General features: G+C 57.7%; 1 protein-coding gene across 1 annotated transcript in view; it reads right to left on the bottom strand.

Moving 5' to 3' along the window:
* Positions 1-11,702, bottom strand: part of LOC308052610 (scavenger receptor cysteine-rich domain-containing protein SCART1-like) — a gene marked incomplete at both ends in the record, with an annotated part of 28,719 nt that extends 17,017 nt beyond the window's left edge. Inside the window, 10 exons of the mRNA XM_080364670.1 lie at positions 3,645-3,728; positions 4,132-4,227; positions 5,052-5,189; positions 6,516-6,830; positions 7,494-7,670; positions 8,010-8,324; positions 8,410-8,730; positions 9,255-9,569; positions 10,370-10,684; positions 11,636-11,702. Of these exons, the coding sequence (XP_080220796.1) occupies positions 3,645-3,728; positions 4,132-4,227; positions 5,052-5,189; positions 6,516-6,830; positions 7,494-7,670; positions 8,010-8,324; positions 8,410-8,730; positions 9,255-9,569; positions 10,370-10,684; positions 11,636-11,702 (2,143 nt within the window). The remainder of the gene's footprint in view (positions 1-3,644; positions 3,729-4,131; positions 4,228-5,051; positions 5,190-6,515; positions 6,831-7,493; positions 7,671-8,009; positions 8,325-8,409; positions 8,731-9,254; positions 9,570-10,369; positions 10,685-11,635) is intronic.
* Positions 11,703-16,827: the final 5,125 nt, after the last annotated feature.

Below are 16,827 nucleotides of genomic sequence, written 5' to 3' on the forward strand. Positions count from 1 at the left end.
GTGTCACATCATACAGGGGGAGAATAGAGACGTTCAACAGTGTTGGCCCAAGTGCTGGTCCCTGAGGGATCCCACTGGCAACTGGCTCTGTGGGCACTTTGTACCACTGGTGACGTTTGGGCTTCATCATCCAGCCAACTTCCCATCCAGTATCCACTTCTTCAGCCCAGAGGGCATCAATCGCATTATAAGGACACCACAAGAAACCATGTCTGACACCTTGTGAAATTCCATGTGCACAACGTGTCCTTCTTTCCTTGCCCATTTGGGTTCAGCAATCCCTTCCTTGTTTTCCAAATGCCTGGACATGGCTGCAGGAGGACTTGTCCCATCCACTTCACGTGGAAGGACACAGTGGGTTGGGGGGGATCTCAAGTGGGTTGGGGGATCTCCAATGGGCTTGGGGGGGATCTCAAGTGGGTTGGTGGGATCTCCCATCGGTTTGGAGAGATCTCCAGTGGTTTGGGGGGCATCTCCAATAGGTTTGGGGATCTCCAATAGGTTTGGAGATCTCCAATGGGGTTGGGGGATCTCCAATGGGTCGGGGGGATCTCCAATGAGTTCAGGGATCTCCAGTGGGTTTGAGGTTATATCCAATGGGTTGGGTCATCTCCCATGGTAGGATTTGGGGGGTCTCCAATGGCTTGGGGGATCTCCAATGGGTTGGGGGGGATCTCCAGTCAATTGGAGGATCTCCAATGGGTTGAGGGATCTCCCATGGTTAGGTTGGGGGGGGTCTCCAGTGGGTTGGGGGATCTCTAATGGGTTTGGGGGATCTCCCATGGCTGGGTTTGTGGAATCTCTAATGGGTTTGGGGGTTCTCCAATGGGTTGGGTGATCTCCAATGGGTTTGAGGGGATATCCAATGGGTTGGGGGATCTCTAATGGTTAGGTTGGGGGGGTCTCCAGTGGGTTGGGTGATCTCCAATGGGTTTGAGGGGATATCCAATGGGTTGGGGGATCTCTAATGGTTGGGTTGGGGGGGTCTCCAATGGGTTGAGGGATCTCCAAGGGGTTTGGGGAATCTCCCATGGTTGGGGGATCTCCAATGGGTTTGAGGGGATCTCCAGTGGCTTGGGGGGATCTCCAGTGGGTTGGGGGATCTCCAGTGGGTTGGGGGATTGTGAGAGTCGGTCTGAAGATGGAGCAGTATTTGCCTGACCATCGCCATCAAGAACTGAGAGAACTGAGGCCCTGACTGAAAGAACAGATGGACAATGACTTGGAGAGAGGCCCGAGGAGAAGCATTGTGTTGAACTGTTTTCTCCGATATGGGGGGGCTTCTGCTTACAATGGCTGCTGTGTGGACTTTGCTGCTGCTTCTGCCAAACCAGCCCCCACCTCCTGAAAGCTGTTGTCATGAGGGTCTCTTTGACCCAGGGACAATAGCTGCCGTCCAGAAGATGTGTTCTCACCTGCAGCCTCAGTCACACATGTCCCTCACCTGCTCCCTCAAACAATGGCCAACAAAAAGGAGCATGCCCAGCAGCTTGCCAAGGGTCCTGAGGTCACCCAATGGACCAGAGAAAGGCCCCTGAATGCTGGACGTGTAAGTATTGGCAAAAGAAAGCGTGGATCTTTTGAGCCTGCGCAGTATGAGCCTGGGTTGCGAAATCAAGGCAGAGACTGCCCTAAAACAATGGGAGCAAGGCGGGGTGAAGAAACATAAAAGGTGACTCCAGAATGGGATCCCGAACCACGGCGGAGAACTGGCAGGACTTCATGGGACCAGAGACCAGAGGGAGCTTCTGGAACTGGACTGGTGATAAACACAACCTCATTTCTCATCTTTACTTTTACTTTTCCCCGTTTCTTTCCCCTTTCTCTTTCTTACTCTCTCTCTATCGTGTGACGCTTTACGGGCAAATTAATAAAGCAACACTGCTTGATTGAATTATAACCCCTTGACTTTTTGGTCGCCTTAACTTTGCGCTCTGAGATTAAGGTAAAAGAAACCATTATGAGTCCATCATCGAATGGACCGTGACACCCGCCCGCTCCCATCCCTCCCGTCCCTGCACACAAGTGCTGCCCCGACACAAACCCACGCTGACGCCCCGGCGATGCAGCAGGAGGGCAGGGAGGGGGCTGCAAGCAGCAGGAGGACGGGGTCCCAGGGCTGCCGTGGGGCTCACAGCCCCTGCTCGGGAAGAACACGGCTCTGTGGCTGTGACGAGAGTGCTCGGGGTCTGTGACGGCCCAAGGCAGCAGGAGCAGCCCATGGAGACTGGGGCCCTGGCAGAGCCAGAGCAGAGGGAACGCCACGCTGCGTGTCCCAGAAAGTGGCTCCGCACCCTGTGCCGGGCACTGGGGAGCACAGCTGCCTGCTGACCATTGTGGGAGGTGAGCTGGGGTGTGATCCCCTCTGGGCCATCTGGAGTTTAAAGGGCACGGTGATCACCTTGGGACTCACATCTGTGGGGTCACAGCCAGGACTTGCCCTGGCACAGCAGCTCTGTCATGGCCTCTGCACTGTGGGACCAGCCTGGCCCAGGCAGGGCCTGGGGGAAAGAGCAGCTGGGGAATCTCGGGGTGAAGAGATGGGCACTGGGGAGCATCATGGGACCTATTAGAGAGTCATTTTGGCTAGAAACTGCCTGTGCAAACAGGATGGAAACCACCCCAGGGGTGTTTTTTGGTCTCTGCTGCCCCTGATCAAACTCAGGAAGATTTCGTGATGCCTGGGCAGACACAAACCAGCTCCAAGTCAAAGCCCACCGACACTTTTAATAAGAACAAATATGATACACAGTGGAAAAAAGGGCAAAGTAGAGGAAACTCGGTGCTGTTCGTGCTGCCCATGGGCAAAGGGAGGTGGTTCCCGGTGCTCGCGGCTCTCCCAGCTGCACGGACCTCTCCTCCCTCCCGGCTGCACCCACCTGCACAGCAGGGACGGGCTCTCCTGGCCGGGGGCTCAGGGGCTGCTGTGCGCCCAGCTCTGTCACAGCCTTTGTGTGTCACAGATGTGCCAGAGAGATCTCTTCAGCGTCATCATAGCCCATGCTCCCCGGGGACAGGGACGCGGTGTCTCCTTCAGCTCCAGGGACCCCGGCGCTTCTCTGGGACCACAGGCTGCCCCCTGCAAGCAGCAATGCGGGACATTGCAGCTCACCCCATGGGGTCTGTGCATCACCTTCCCCCTGCTCCTCACCACACTCAGCTCCTTCTCCCACCCTTCGGTCCCTCCATGGGAAACTCCTGGGGCAGGTTCCCCCTTCCCAGGAGGTTTAGGTCTCAGTGCAGCAGCGACCAGGATGGCAGTGGGGATGGCACCCCAGGAACCAGCAGCGCTGAGTTTCCCTCTCACCTCTGGGTGCACTGCTAGGTCCTGCTCCCTCTGCTGGCACCCTGGGCATTTCCCAAGCTCCCTGTCCAGGGGCATCGTCCTCCCCAGGGTCAGAAACCTCCCTGGCATCATCATAGCCATTCACTGGGTCACCCCCAGGCAGAACAGGAACATCTGAAGAGAGAGGGGAGCTGGTGACAGTGAGAAGATCCACCCTGCAGAGCAGAGGATGGGAGGCGCTGGTGTTGGCAGCAGCACAGGAGACCCCCAGGTCCTCCCCATCTCTGATGGTGACACCCAGTGACACCTCTGCCCTTCACTTGTCTGCAGGTAGATCAGCCCCTTCCTGCTTCATTACCTGGTGCTGATCCCAGACCATCCTCCTCCTCTCGGTGCCCAGGGTAGGGCTGCAGCTGGGTCAGGGACTGCTCTGAAGAGAAGCCTGGAGAGATGCGCAGTGAGAGTTATGGGGCGAGCCCACTGACCTTGTTCGTGGCCAGTGCTGCTGGGGAGGGGGACCCACAGAGCTGGGGCTGCATGGGGAGGAGGGCTGGGAATTCACCCTGCTCCCTGGGACAAGCTCTGTCTCAAAGGTGCTCCCAGAGCGGCCCCAGGACAGCTCTTTCCTCCCTCATCAATGGGTGCAGGGGCAGGAAGAGAGGGGCTGTCCAGCTGCGATGAGCAAAGCGGGTTGGGAGGCAGCTCCTCTCCCGGGCCCAGGGCTGGGTGCTCTCCCCACAGACCACACAGCCCCAGCACTGCAGGGACCACGGGCTGGGGGCTTCAGGGGATCAGCCCTGGGGAGGGGCCAGGGGAAAGGGTCCTGCAGATGTGCCCACACCCACCTGAGCGACCAAACCTCGCCTGCTTCTCCCACGCTGGGTTGTGACCGATCTCCTCGTACACAGCCTCGGGGAAGAGCTCCTGGGCTGTCCTGGAGCCTGGGGACAGAGGCAGAGCTGGCATGGGGACAGGCAGAAGGGCTATGGGACCCCACTGTGCTCCCCAAACCTGTTCCTTGGCCCAGCCCAGGCCTGCTCCAACAGCACAGCCCCAGGGTGCTGTCCAGGAACAGCTGCCACATCCCCAGTGAGGACCACATCACTGTGGAGATGATCTGGGGCAGCATCACCCTCACATTAGCCCCTTGGAGACAGCGCTCAAGCGCCTCTGGCCCCTGGGTCACCCCCTTGTCTGACTCCAGAGCAGCTCCTGTGTTTCCCCTCCACCTGGAGCTGACTCCTGTCTGCCCCCCAAGTCCATAGCAGGGCCCCCGCCCTACCAAGGGCAGGCAGGGCTGGGCAGAGGGTCAGCCTGGGGCCTGACTCCATGGAGATGGGCCCTGCTGCCCTGTGTTCCTCCCGTCTTCTCCTTTGCCCCAGAGCGGCCTCCGGCACTGCCCAGAGCACTGCCAGCCTTGGCCATCTCCCCCAGGATAACTTCTCCCCCAGGATGACATCTCCTACAGGATGACATCTCCCCCAGGGTAACTTCTCCCCCATAATAACTTCTCCCCCAGGATAACATCTCCCCTGGTCCTGCTCTGCCATGTCTCTCCTTGCTCCATCTCTTGCTTCCACCATTTCTGGGCTCTCTCCAGCCCTTTGTTGCTGGTGTCCTATGGCCAGACAGTCAATGGGGTGCGTGGGGCAGGTGGCAGCACACAGTCTCCTCCCCTCAGCTCTGCTTGTGCCCCTCACTGACCCCCCGCAGCACCCCCAGCCCTTCCAGGAGGCATCACTGGGAGCTCTGTGGAAGGACCCACCTCTGTGCCCAGCCCTGGCCCTGAGCGCTTGCCCGGCCAGCAGGGCCAGGAGCAGGCAGAGAAGGGCCCCCAGGATGATGCAGATGATGACGGGCACTGAGATTCTCCCACTGACACTCGGACGGCCCCAGGTGGGATCTGCACGGGCAAGAACATGGAAGAACAGCACCAGCCCTCGGAGAGGTGGAGGCAGCACCAGTCATAGAATCATAGAATCATTTCAGTTGGAAGACACCCTTGTGGGGGACTACGGTGGGTCTGTGGATTCCCTGACGAAGGGCATGGGAACAGAAATCAGCCTTGAAGATATGAAGGGCTACCCATGAGAAAGATGGGAGTAAAGGAGTATCTGGAGATGTTCAGGATGTACCCGTGAGAGAGAAGGGAGTAGAAAGAGTATCACTGATGAGAGCAAAAATAGCCAATGACATGTTACTATTGTAACTTCTAACAAATAGTGAAGAGACACATGAATTTGTAAAACTGTATAAAAATGCACTTGTGGCAATAAATGGCATCTAATACTTTCATCCTGGAAGAACTTGGTCCACGTCGTTTGTCCGTCTCAACCATGACTGACCCTCAAGATCATTGAGTCCAAACATAACCTAAGTCTAGCACTAAGCCATGTCCTTAAGAACCTCGTCTAAATGCCTTTTCAACCCCTCCAGGCATGGCGACTCAATCACTTCCCCGGGCAGCCTGTTTCGCTGCTTCAACAATCCTTTCTGTGACAATTTTTTTCCTAATATCCAATCTGAACCTTCCCTGGGCCAACTTGAGGCCATTTCCTCTCAAAATGGTCTGACCCCCATCGCACAAGGCAGCAGGGGGGTGAGCGATGGAGAAGCTTCCACCCTGCTGAGTGAATTTCAGGCCCTCCTCAACCCCCACACAACCACCCCAGTGCCTCCTCCTGGGAGTTTCACGCCCCAGCAAGGAGCCCCTTGCACCCCACTGTGGGTCAGAGCCCGGCCCTGGGATACCCAGCCCTGGGGAGGATGAGTTACCTGCTCGAGGTGGGGACGCTGCTGTCCCAGGCGCAGCTGCAGAGGAGGAAAAGGAGAGCTGGGCTGAGAGGGTGGGAGTGCACGTACCAGGGAGCCTCCCCTGCAACACCCCGGTGTGTGTCTGTAGTGTCCCTGACACATCCCACCCCGATTGCCCCTCCCGTAGTGCTAGAAAGGGACCCAGGACAGGGCCCGGGGCCTCTGCTCTGGGTGGCGGGCAGGGTGGCACAGGCAGCCCGGGGATGGATGGTCCTGGAGCCACAGGGCCCCACGGGCAGTGGCGCAAGGACACCCAGTTCCACCGAGGCTGCTCCCTGCTTGGCACCAGGCTGCTGCCCCCCACAGGAACGTTCCTGCTCTCGGGAGCTCAGGGGCTGTGCCAGGACCAGGCGGGTGAAAGGCCTTTCCCAGCTCCCTGCCAATACCTGACCAAGGGGTCCCAGCCCCCGCTCACCTGAGCAGCGCACGGCAGCGTCTTCCTTATGCCGGCAAGCACGTCCGTCCCCAGGCTGGGCCCAGCAGTCCTGCAGAGACGACTCCGTCCCCCAGCACTCCACCCGCTCCAGCCAGATGGGGCCCTGGCCCACCCCAAAAGCAGCCTCATGCAGGGCAGACACCGCGGGGCCACAGCCCAGCTGCCTGCACACCACCTGTGCATCCTGCATGTCCCAGGAGTCATCGCACACTGTCCCCCAGGAGCCGCGATGCCAGAGCTCCACTCTGCCCGAGCACCCGTCCTCGCCTCCCACGGCACGGATCTTCTCCCTGTCTGGAGAAGGCAAAGAGCTCCCACGGCACTCACAGCAGAGGAGCCGGGCACGAGGAGCACGCGGAGGAGCAGCTCCCTACCTGTGCAGCTGCTGGAGTTGGGGCACGGGGCCAAAGGCTCTGGGGGCATTTCTGGGTGTCCCCCTGAAGAAGGAAACACTGTGGTGAAGGGGCTGGCTCGGGGGATTGTGCAGAAGAGCGCGGGGCTGAGCTCTGCTTGTGCCTGTGTGTGCCATCTTGGTCACAGAGCAGCAGGAGGGTGTCCATGGAGGGGAGGCTCCTCTGAACCCTCTCTGGTCTCTGCTGAGACCACTTGGAGATGTTGCTGCCTCCCCCACGCACTGCGGGGTGCCAACTGCTGCTGGACACGTGGGACACTGAGAACTGTGGTCACATCTGTGCCACCAGCAGCACAAGAGTCTGACATGGCAACGAACCCCGCTCCAAGCTCTTTCTCTGCATTTGGCCATGCCCAGAGGGGAGCAGAAGCTGGGGTGGCACTGGTGCCCGAGTGGCTCAGAGTTACCATTGCAGGTGATGTGGGTCTCATCTCGCAGGTCATCGCACGACTGTGGGTCCCAGGGAGCAGACGGACACTGCCAAAAAGAGATATTTCCCTCTCCACACTGCACGTAATCCAGTCAGGCAGTGCCAGACACCCTGCCATAGGGCAGGCCTGTTTCCAGGGATCCTCCGTCCCCGCAGCCCAGCTCCTTGCACGCCAGCGACACCGTGTCAGGAGTCATCGAGCTGGAGCAAACGCTCCCCCACGTCCCGTTGTAGAAAACCTGGAGGCGCCCGGAGCAGCCGTCACTGTTCCCCAGCCTCAGGGCCATGAACTCTGGGAGGAAAGACAGCAAGAGAACAGGCTGGTGTGGGGCTGTGGGAGCCAGGACACCCCTGTGCTCCCCAGGCCCCCAGCCAGGCAGGGCAGGGCCAGCAAGTCCGCATTGCACCCAGGGCAGAGAGAAGTCCCTGATGGACACAGCCCCTGCTCTCCCCGCTCACCCTGGGGGACACTGAGCTCCCCAGGGACCCCGGTGAACTGAGGGCACCCATTCATGGGTGTCTGTAGGCCGGGCTCAGGCAGGGGCTCAGCCAGGGACAGCCTTGGCCATGCCCGGCTTTCCCTGCGTCCCGGCCTCCCGGGAACCATCCCGGCACAGCTCCCGGCACGCACCTGAGCACATGACGCCCGCGTCCTCTTTGTGCCCGCAGTCGTGCTGCCCCCAGGGCCCGGCAGCGCAGTCCCAGAGAGCAGCTTCGGCCCCGGAGCAGATCACACCGTCCAGCCAGATCTGCTCGGAGCCTTCCTCGAAGCGAGCGGAGCCGGCCGCCTCCACCGCCCCCCTGCAGCCCAGCTGGTGGCAAACGACGGCGGCATCAGACAGGTCCCAGCCATCGTCACAGACGGTCCCCCAACTGCCCTGGTAGTAGATCTCCACTCTCCCTGCGCAGCGCCCGGGCCCGTTCACCAGCCGGACCCGCCGGCTCCCTGCAGTGGGGAGAAAGCCCAGGAGCTGTCAGGGGGTGGCTGCCCCCCCACCCCATCATCTGGGGGCTCGTGCAGCGCCGCTCACCCCAGCAAATGACTCCCACATCCTCCACAACCCCTCCCAGCAGGGCACTCCTGGGCAGGGAGGTGTTGCAGAGGGTCAGGCTGGCCTCGTGCCCTGCGCACCGGACCCCTCGCAGCCCCATGGGGCCCGTCCCTCGCTCAGGCTTTGGGGGGCTATAGGCTTTTTCTGCCTCTCCACACCGCAGCTGCCGGCACACCACGCTGGCCTCCCGCACATCCCACTGGTCGTCCAGCACTCTGCCCCACGTCCCGCGCTGGAAAATCTCCACTCGCCCGTCGCACCGGCTCCCGCCGCCCACCAGCCGCAGGGACGCAGGGTCGGCTGGGCCTGGGGAGAGCAGAGGAGCCGCAGCCATCAGCGGCACCGGGCAGCACGGCAGCCTCCAGGGAGGAGGGCAAGGGGGCTTGTCCGACCAAACAGGGCGAGAGCGAGCCCTGTGCTGATAAGAAGCGAGGGCAAAGCCCAGGCGCTGTCTGCAGCTCACACCAGATCTGCTGCTGCGGGGTGGTGGGATGAGGCTCTGCAGGGCTCTCTGTGGGGATGGGATGTGTTTGTCTGCAGCCACAGGGATGGAGCAGAGCCCCACCAGCCTCTCCTGGGCTCATCCTATGGAACCCGGGCCGGGCAGTGGTACCAGGGCCTAAGGCACTGCCCTGGGGACAGGTGTCTGTGTCTGTTCAGACCTCAGCTCTCTCAGAGCAGAGCGGTCAGTCTGAGCAGGGAAAGCCCCCCAGGGATCCTCCAGGGAGAAATTCAGCCTGGTGCTGCCATGGGACCCCTGCTTTGGGTGGCCGTGCCTCACACAAAGGGAAACAGAGATAATGCACCATTTTCCCAGCACTCACCTGAGCAAATGACAGCAGCGTTGTTCCCGGGGGAGCACGGGGAGGCCCCCAGGGTGGCCACTGGGCACTGTCCCAGGTGGGCTTCAGTCCCGTCACAGTGGAATGAGTCTCTCCAGACAGGGCCAGTCTCCCTCCCAAAATGCTCTCCTTCAGGAACGGACTCAGCAAACCCACAGTTGAGTTGACGACACAGAACGTGGGCATCCAAGAGATCCCAGCGGGAGGCACAGAGGGTCCCCCAGCTCCCCAGCACCTGGACCTCCACCCTCCCCGCACATGCTGTGCTACCGTTCACCAGCCTGAACCCGGTGTACTCTGGGGACAGAGGAGGAGAGAGGGCGGGTTGGTGCTTTTGTACCCTTGGTAGCTGGTGGAAAGGCCAGAGGGACAGAGGCCTTTCTTCTCCTTCTGCACAATTTTCATGCTGCAGATTGTCCCATGACCCCTCCTGCCCTACACCCACCCGGCACAGTCCTTGCTCTGTCCCCAGCCCCCGGCACAGCCCCAGTGTTCAGCACCCCACCCCGAGTCCTCACGTGTGCAGCTGACAGCAGCGCTGTTCATCTGGGGGCAGGCCTGGTCCCTGGAGGACCCCGTGGGGCAGGAGGACAGGAGGGACTCATTCCCCACACACTGCAGCTCTCCATCCCACACGGGACCAGCCCCTTCTCCAAAGTGACCTCCTCCAGACACAGGCAGGGCCACGCCGCACTGCAGCTCCCTGCACACCACCTCAGCAGCCTTGGGGCCAAAGCGGGAACCACAAACAGTTTTCCACTGGTTCCCATCACGGATCTCCACACGTCCTGAGCAGCGGCTCTTCCCGTCCACCAGACGGACAAATCCTGGAAAAAAACACCAAAAAGCAAATCATACAACCCTGTGGTGAGGCAGAAGGGGCTGGGCAGCTGGTCAGCGCTGCCTGCGCGGGGTCCTGTGCCCACAGGGCTGTCACAGCTTTCCCCAAGGACCGGTTGCTCCAGCAATGACAGTCCCAGCTCAGCAGACTGGTTGGCCACACTGGACCTGCTCCAGCATGTTTGTTGCTTCCTGAGAGCACAGCCAGGGCCTTCCACCATCCCAACCCCAAAGGTGGGAACAGGCTGACCCCTTACCTGAACACGTCACTCCAGCATCCTCATCATGATCACGGTTATGTACACCCCATCCTGCGTGTCTGCAGTCAGACAGGGCAGATTCGGTGCCATCACAGACGACATCATCCATCCAAATGGGGCCAGATCCTGGCCCAAAGTGTCCATACCAGTGAACACCGACAGCAGACCCGCAGCCCAGCTGCTTACAAACCACTGCTGCATCGTTCATGCCCCAGTAGTCACCACAGACGGTCCCCCACTCTCCCTCATGTTTCACCTCCACTCTCCCGGCACAGCGCCTGCCACCATCCGCCAGCCTCACCTCCGCAGCACCTTCAGACACCGACACGGGATGAGTCAGGAGAGCACCGAGCCCCAGTGCTGCAGCTCTGGGGGAACCCCCTGCCTGGGCAGAGTCAGGGGCACCAGGGTGGGAGCCCCCTCCCCTGCAGGTTCCCAGAGCAGTATGAGCGTCCCTTCTGTCCCCACAGCTGCACAATGATGGGGGTGCCCATGTCCAGACCTGCTGGATCATTCTCCCTCCCACCACACAGGGCACCTCTTCCCACTCCCACGGCCACGTGCCCCCCACCCATGCCCACCCACACACTGCCCAGCTCTGCACTGGGCACCTGTTGCCCCCAGCCCAACACCCTCTGAACAGCCTCATGTACTCAGGGCTGCAGCTTCCCATGTAAACCACCTGCTCCAGCACCATCCAAACCAACCCCATCCCCAGGGCATTTCCTGTTCCCACTGAGATGATCCAGAGGATCCCACCTCCCCTCCTCTCCCCTGGCATCAGCCCTGGGCCAGGCCTCCCAGAAGGACATGTCTCTACTGCAGATGTCCCCGTCCTCTTCTGTCTGTGAGGCACAAACTGCCTTCATGGGGTCAGGTTTCCCTTTGAACAAGGGGCAGTGAGCAGCACACAAACCCTCTGGGGCATCCAAGAGGTTGGCAGTGCCCTGAGGATGTCTGGGTGCTGCCATCACCAGTGAGGCCACCACTGGTCCAGAGGCAGAGTGCTGGGAACAAGGGGTCCCCGAAGGTACCCCAGGACAGGGGAGCTGTGAATCCAGCCAGGCACAGAACACTGGAGCCCTGGAAAAGGAGATACTGTCTCCCACCCAGATGGGCACAGGGAAAGGCACAGGCTCCGTGGATCTGAGAACCTTCTCCCCCCTGTCTCAACAGCACCTGCAAAGAAACCCCATTCCCAGACTCCTGACCACACTGGTACCCACTGGCCCTGGGTGGTGGGACAAGGGAGTCAGCACTTACCCCTGCACAGCTGTACCCAGAGGAGCAGCCACAGCGTCTGAGGGGACACGAGTCCCTCTGTGCCCATCCTGAGCCTCCTGCCCTGATGGCACATCCCTCTGTGCCGCACCCCCTGCCGCAGCTCCAGGGACTCGGGGGACCAATGATGACGGGAGGGCAATATATCTCTGCAGATGCCCCTGGTTACAGGAGGAGCCAATCGAAGCAGCAGCACCTTTTTAGACATTATCGGGAGCTATCTCCCCTCCGACACGGCCCAGTCCTCCAATGAACTTCTCCAGCGCCGTTCATGACCATATATGAAGGACGGCTCCGCTGCAGGTGTCACAGCACTGCAATGGTAGAACATCACAGGACAGGGCTGGCTCTAGTGGGGCAAACAGTTTTTCACCCATTGGTTACACTTACAGTGACCTCATACCCTCTACTGCCAGCACTGTGTGCTCATTGATTACACTGACAGTGACCTCATACCCTCTACTGCCACTGCTGTGTGCTCATTGGTTACACTGACAGTGACCTCACACCCTCTACTGCCACTGCTGTATGCTCATTGGTTACACTGACAGTGACCCCACCAGCCCCTGTAAGGACGTGCACCTGGTCCTGGCCTACCAGCCGTTCAGCCAGGAGCAACATCATCGCCCCTTGTCCTGTCACTGGTTGTCACCGAGAAGAGCCTGGGTACATCCTCCTGACACTCCTCCTTTCCATATTGATCCCATGAATGAGTCCCCCCTCAGTGTCCTCTTGTCCAGCTCCAGAGCCCCAGCTCCCTCAGCCTTTCCTCACACGGGAGATGCTCCGCTCCCTGCAGCATCTTGGTGGCTGCGCTGGACTCTCTCCAGCAGTTCCCTGTCCTGCTGGAACTGAGGGGCCACAACTGGACACAAGATTCCAGGTGTGGTCTCCCCAGGGCAGAGCAGAGGGGTAGAAGAACCTCTCTGAGCTACTGACCACCCCCTTCTAACCCACCCCAGGTACCATTGGCCTTTACGGTCTCCCATCCAAGCACTGACCAGGCCCGACCCTGCTTAGCTTCCCAGAGCAGATGAGATGTTCTCAGGGTGATGTGGCTGCATATATTTTATATATATATATATATATATATATGTTCCTCAAGTATATTCTGGCAGTATCCAAACTAAACCCTTTTTTCAAGGGCAGAGTTCTGGACAGGCGAACCTCTCTGACCTACTGACCATCCCCTTCTAATCCCCCCCAGGTACCATTGGCTTCCTGGCCACAAGGTCTCTCATCCAAGTACTAACCGGGCCTGACCCTGCTTAGCTTCCCAGATCAGCCATTCTCAGGGTGCTATGGCTGTATATATTATATATATGTATATGATCCCCAAGTTTATCCTGATAGTAACTGAACTAAACCCTTTATTCAAGGGCAGAGTAGAGGGGCAGGAGAACCTCTCTGACCTACTTACCACCCCCTTCTAACCCACCCCAGATCTCATTGGCTTCCTGGCCACAAGGGCCCAGTGCTGGCTCATGGTCACCCTGCTGTCCCCAGGACCCCCAGGTCCCTTTCCCCTGCGCTGCTCTCTAATAGGTCATTCCCCAACTTAGACTGGAACCTGAGGTTGTTCCTGCCCAGATAAAAGACTCTACTGAGACCCCAGGGACCTCACCAGCACAACCTATTTGCTCTGTGCACATGTTAGAATGACCCCATCTGGCGGCGCCCACCCAATCACTTGCTCACACCCCACAAGTGGGATTGGGCTGGAACTGGAAGGGCAGAAGCAAGAAAGAAAACCTCATGGGTCAAGATAAAGACAATGTAATAAGTGGAGAAATAGTTACTGACAGCAGGAGATACATATGCCCAGCCTGTCTCTGAGCAAAGGATGTTTTGAAGAACACACCTGCCTCCTCAGTTTTATTGCTGACCCTGACATCATATGATGTGGAATATCCCTTTGGTCAGTTGGGGTCAGGTCTCCTGGCTTCGTCCCCTCCAGCCTCTTGTCACCTCCAGCCTCCACACTGTTAGGGCAGCGTGAGAAACAGTGAAGGCCTTGAGGCTGTGCCAGTGCTGCTCAGCAACTGCTACAACATCAGTGTTGTCAGAGCTGTTCTGGGCACCATCAGCAGGGGTTGTGAAGAGGAAAATCAGCTCCATCCCAGACAGTACCATCCCCAGCCCTTGTTCCACACTGTGTGCACCCTGCTCAGGTCCTACAGCGTTCAGACATTGACATCCACCACCACCCCTTCGCCAGCCCTTGCCATGACACACGCACACACTGGTTTGGCTGGTGTGGCTCAGGTGGACCAGTGCAGGTCCCAGCACTCTTGACTTCTCCCCTCGCTCAGCCAGAGCAGTTGGGAACATTCAATCAGGTTATGAGCCTAAGGACAACGTGTCCTGTCCCAACAGATGGGATGAGGGATGAGTTAATCCTGACTCAATAGATGGGATGAAGAGGGAAGAAGGAAGAGAGAGAGAGAAGAGGAAAACTAAGATATCAGAAAGAGAAAGGGGGAGAGAGAGATCACAGATATCACCACCCTGCGGGTACATTGGTCCCAGGATGACTCTATGGGTCTCTATGGTCTCTATGGTCCCTATGGGTCTCTATGGTCTCTATGGTCTCCGTGGGTCTCTATGGTCTCTATGGGTCTCTATGGGTCTTCATGGGTTTCTATGGTCTCTATGTGTCTCTATGGGTGTCTCTGGGTATCTATGGGTCCCTATGGGTCTCTGTGGTCCCTATGGGTCCCTATGAGTCTCTATGGGTCTCTATTGGTGTCTATGGGTCTCTATAGGTCTCTATGGTCTCTATGGACTCTATGGGTCTCTATGGTCTCTATGGATGTCTATGGGTGTCTATGGGTCTCTATGGTCTCTATGGGTCCCTATGGGTCTTTATGGTCTCCACGGGTCTCTATGGTCTCTATGGGTCCCTATGAGTCTTCATGGGTCTCTATGGGTCCCTATGGGTGTCTATGGTCTCCATGGGAATCTATGGGTCCCTATGGGTCTCTATGGTCTCTATGGGTCTCTACGGTCCATATGGGTCTCTATGGTCTCTATGGTCTCCATGGTTCTCTATGGGTCTCTATGGTCTCCATGGGTCTCTATGGATGGTTCATGGTTTCTTCTGGTAGTTGGTTGTCAGACAGATGGTTCATCTCTATCATCCCCATTAGGCCATGAGGCCTTTCACATCAACACTGTTAATTGTCCTTATCTTCTGCCTCCATGGCCATAAAACTTCAGGAAAGACGAGGTGTCATCTATCTCTTCCTCCCAAAGCAACAAAACCCAGACGTTCAAGGCATAACAAGGTCTTTGTTCTGCTAAGGATGGGGGGAGCGCTTCAAGGTTATCACACAACGAAACCTGTTTATCACCAGCCTGCACCGCCCATTGGCCCTACAGGCGGCTGGGAGACCCCCACAACCAGGAGGGTGCCTCTGTTTGGCACCTTAACATCTAGTTTGTGGTTCAGGGTTCATTGGCGAGTTCCTCTGCTTCACGTGGTCTATTTTGAGATCCCCTTTGAGATCCTAAGGACAAGGAAACCTATTTATCGCCAGCCTGCACCCCACAGTGCCCTTACAAGCAGCTGTAAGATCCCCTACAACCATGGGGAAAGGCAGTTCCCCACCACCCTTCCTCTGGCACCTCAAAATCCAGCTTGTGGGCCATCAGTTCATTGACAAGTTCCTCTGCTTCACGTGGTCTATTTTGAGATCCCCTTTGGGTCTTTTCCATACTGTCCCCATGCACATGTTTTTCTGAAGCTGGTGTTTTCTCCTGGTTTCCCATGTTCACAGACAGTTTCCCTGTGTCTTGCAGCACCGAGAGGAGCTCAGAGTCTGACCCAGTAATCCTGCAAGTCCCATCCTGCTGGGCTGGGCTTGGATGTGGAGACCTTCCAGTCCAGCTCACAGGACTCAGCTTTTCTTTGTATGTTAAAGGATTTGCACTGAGGGTCCCTTGGTGGCCCCCTTGGGGGATCTTGGCCCTTGGGCATGATCCAACTTGCCTGTGTGCTTCCCACCTTCTGGAAGTTCCTCCACCCCACACATCTGTGGGTGCTTCTGCACCTGATGAAGTGGGGAATGTGGACTCATCCTTGTACTTTTCTTTCTACTCTCATTAAAATCTATTTCTTCATTCCATTATGTCTTATTGGAGAAGGTGTTACCCATTTTATATGTACAACATAATGGTTATGTATATTTAATTTCTCTGGTTTTATACATATCTATATAAAATGTATACAAATATACATATATAGAGAGGTATATACACATTTTAAATACCGTATTTATTCATAAATAAAATGAAACAAAATAATAAAACAAAAATATTGGCTGCTCATGGCTTGACCAGGTGTACTCCTGCTGAGTAAAGAACTGGCTGGAGGGCTAGGCCTGAAGAGTTGTAGTGAAAGGAGTCAGATCCAGTTGGTGGCCGCTCACGAGTGGTGTCCCCAGGGTTCAGTATTGGGGCCAGTTCTATTTAGTCTATTTATCAATGATCTGGGTAAGCTGATCGAGTGCACACTTAGTTTGCAGATGACACCAAGTTGGGTGGGAGTGTTGATGTGCTGGAGGGTGGGATGGCCATACAGAGGGATCTGGACCAGCTGGATGGATGGGCTAAAGCAGGGCTATCAAACTCATTTCACCGGGGGCCACATCAGCCTCACGGTTGCCTTCAAAGGACCTAATGTAATTTTAGGACTGTATAAATGTCACTACTCCTACTTGGGCAGTTCTGGTGGCCATGGTCATGACCTGCAGCCATACGTCTGGTGCTAGCGGCCATGGTGGCAACTCATGAGCATTGCTGGCAACTTATGACCACTGGTGGCTGGTGGCCATGGTGGTGACCTACAAGCACGTGGCTGGTGGCCATGGTGGCATCTCATGGCCGTGGGTGGTTGGTGGTCATGGTGGCATCTCATGGCCATGGGTGACTGGTGGCCATGGTGACAACCTGAAAGCACATGGCTGGTGGCCATGGTGGTCACCTGCAAGCACATGACTGGTGGCCATGGTGGCATTTCATGGCCGTGGGTGGTTGATGGCCATGGTGACAACCTGAAAGCACATGCCTGGTGACCATGGTTGTCACCTGCAAGTACATGGCTGGTGGCCATGGTGGCATCTCATGGCCATGGGTGGTTGGTGGCCATGATGACAACCTGCAAGCACATGACT

This window comes from Nesoenas mayeri, assembly GCF_963082525.1.
Source record: "Nesoenas mayeri genome assembly, contig: SCAFFOLD_41, whole genome shotgun sequence".
Taxonomy (NCBI): domain Eukaryota; kingdom Metazoa; phylum Chordata; class Aves; order Columbiformes; family Columbidae; genus Nesoenas; species Nesoenas mayeri.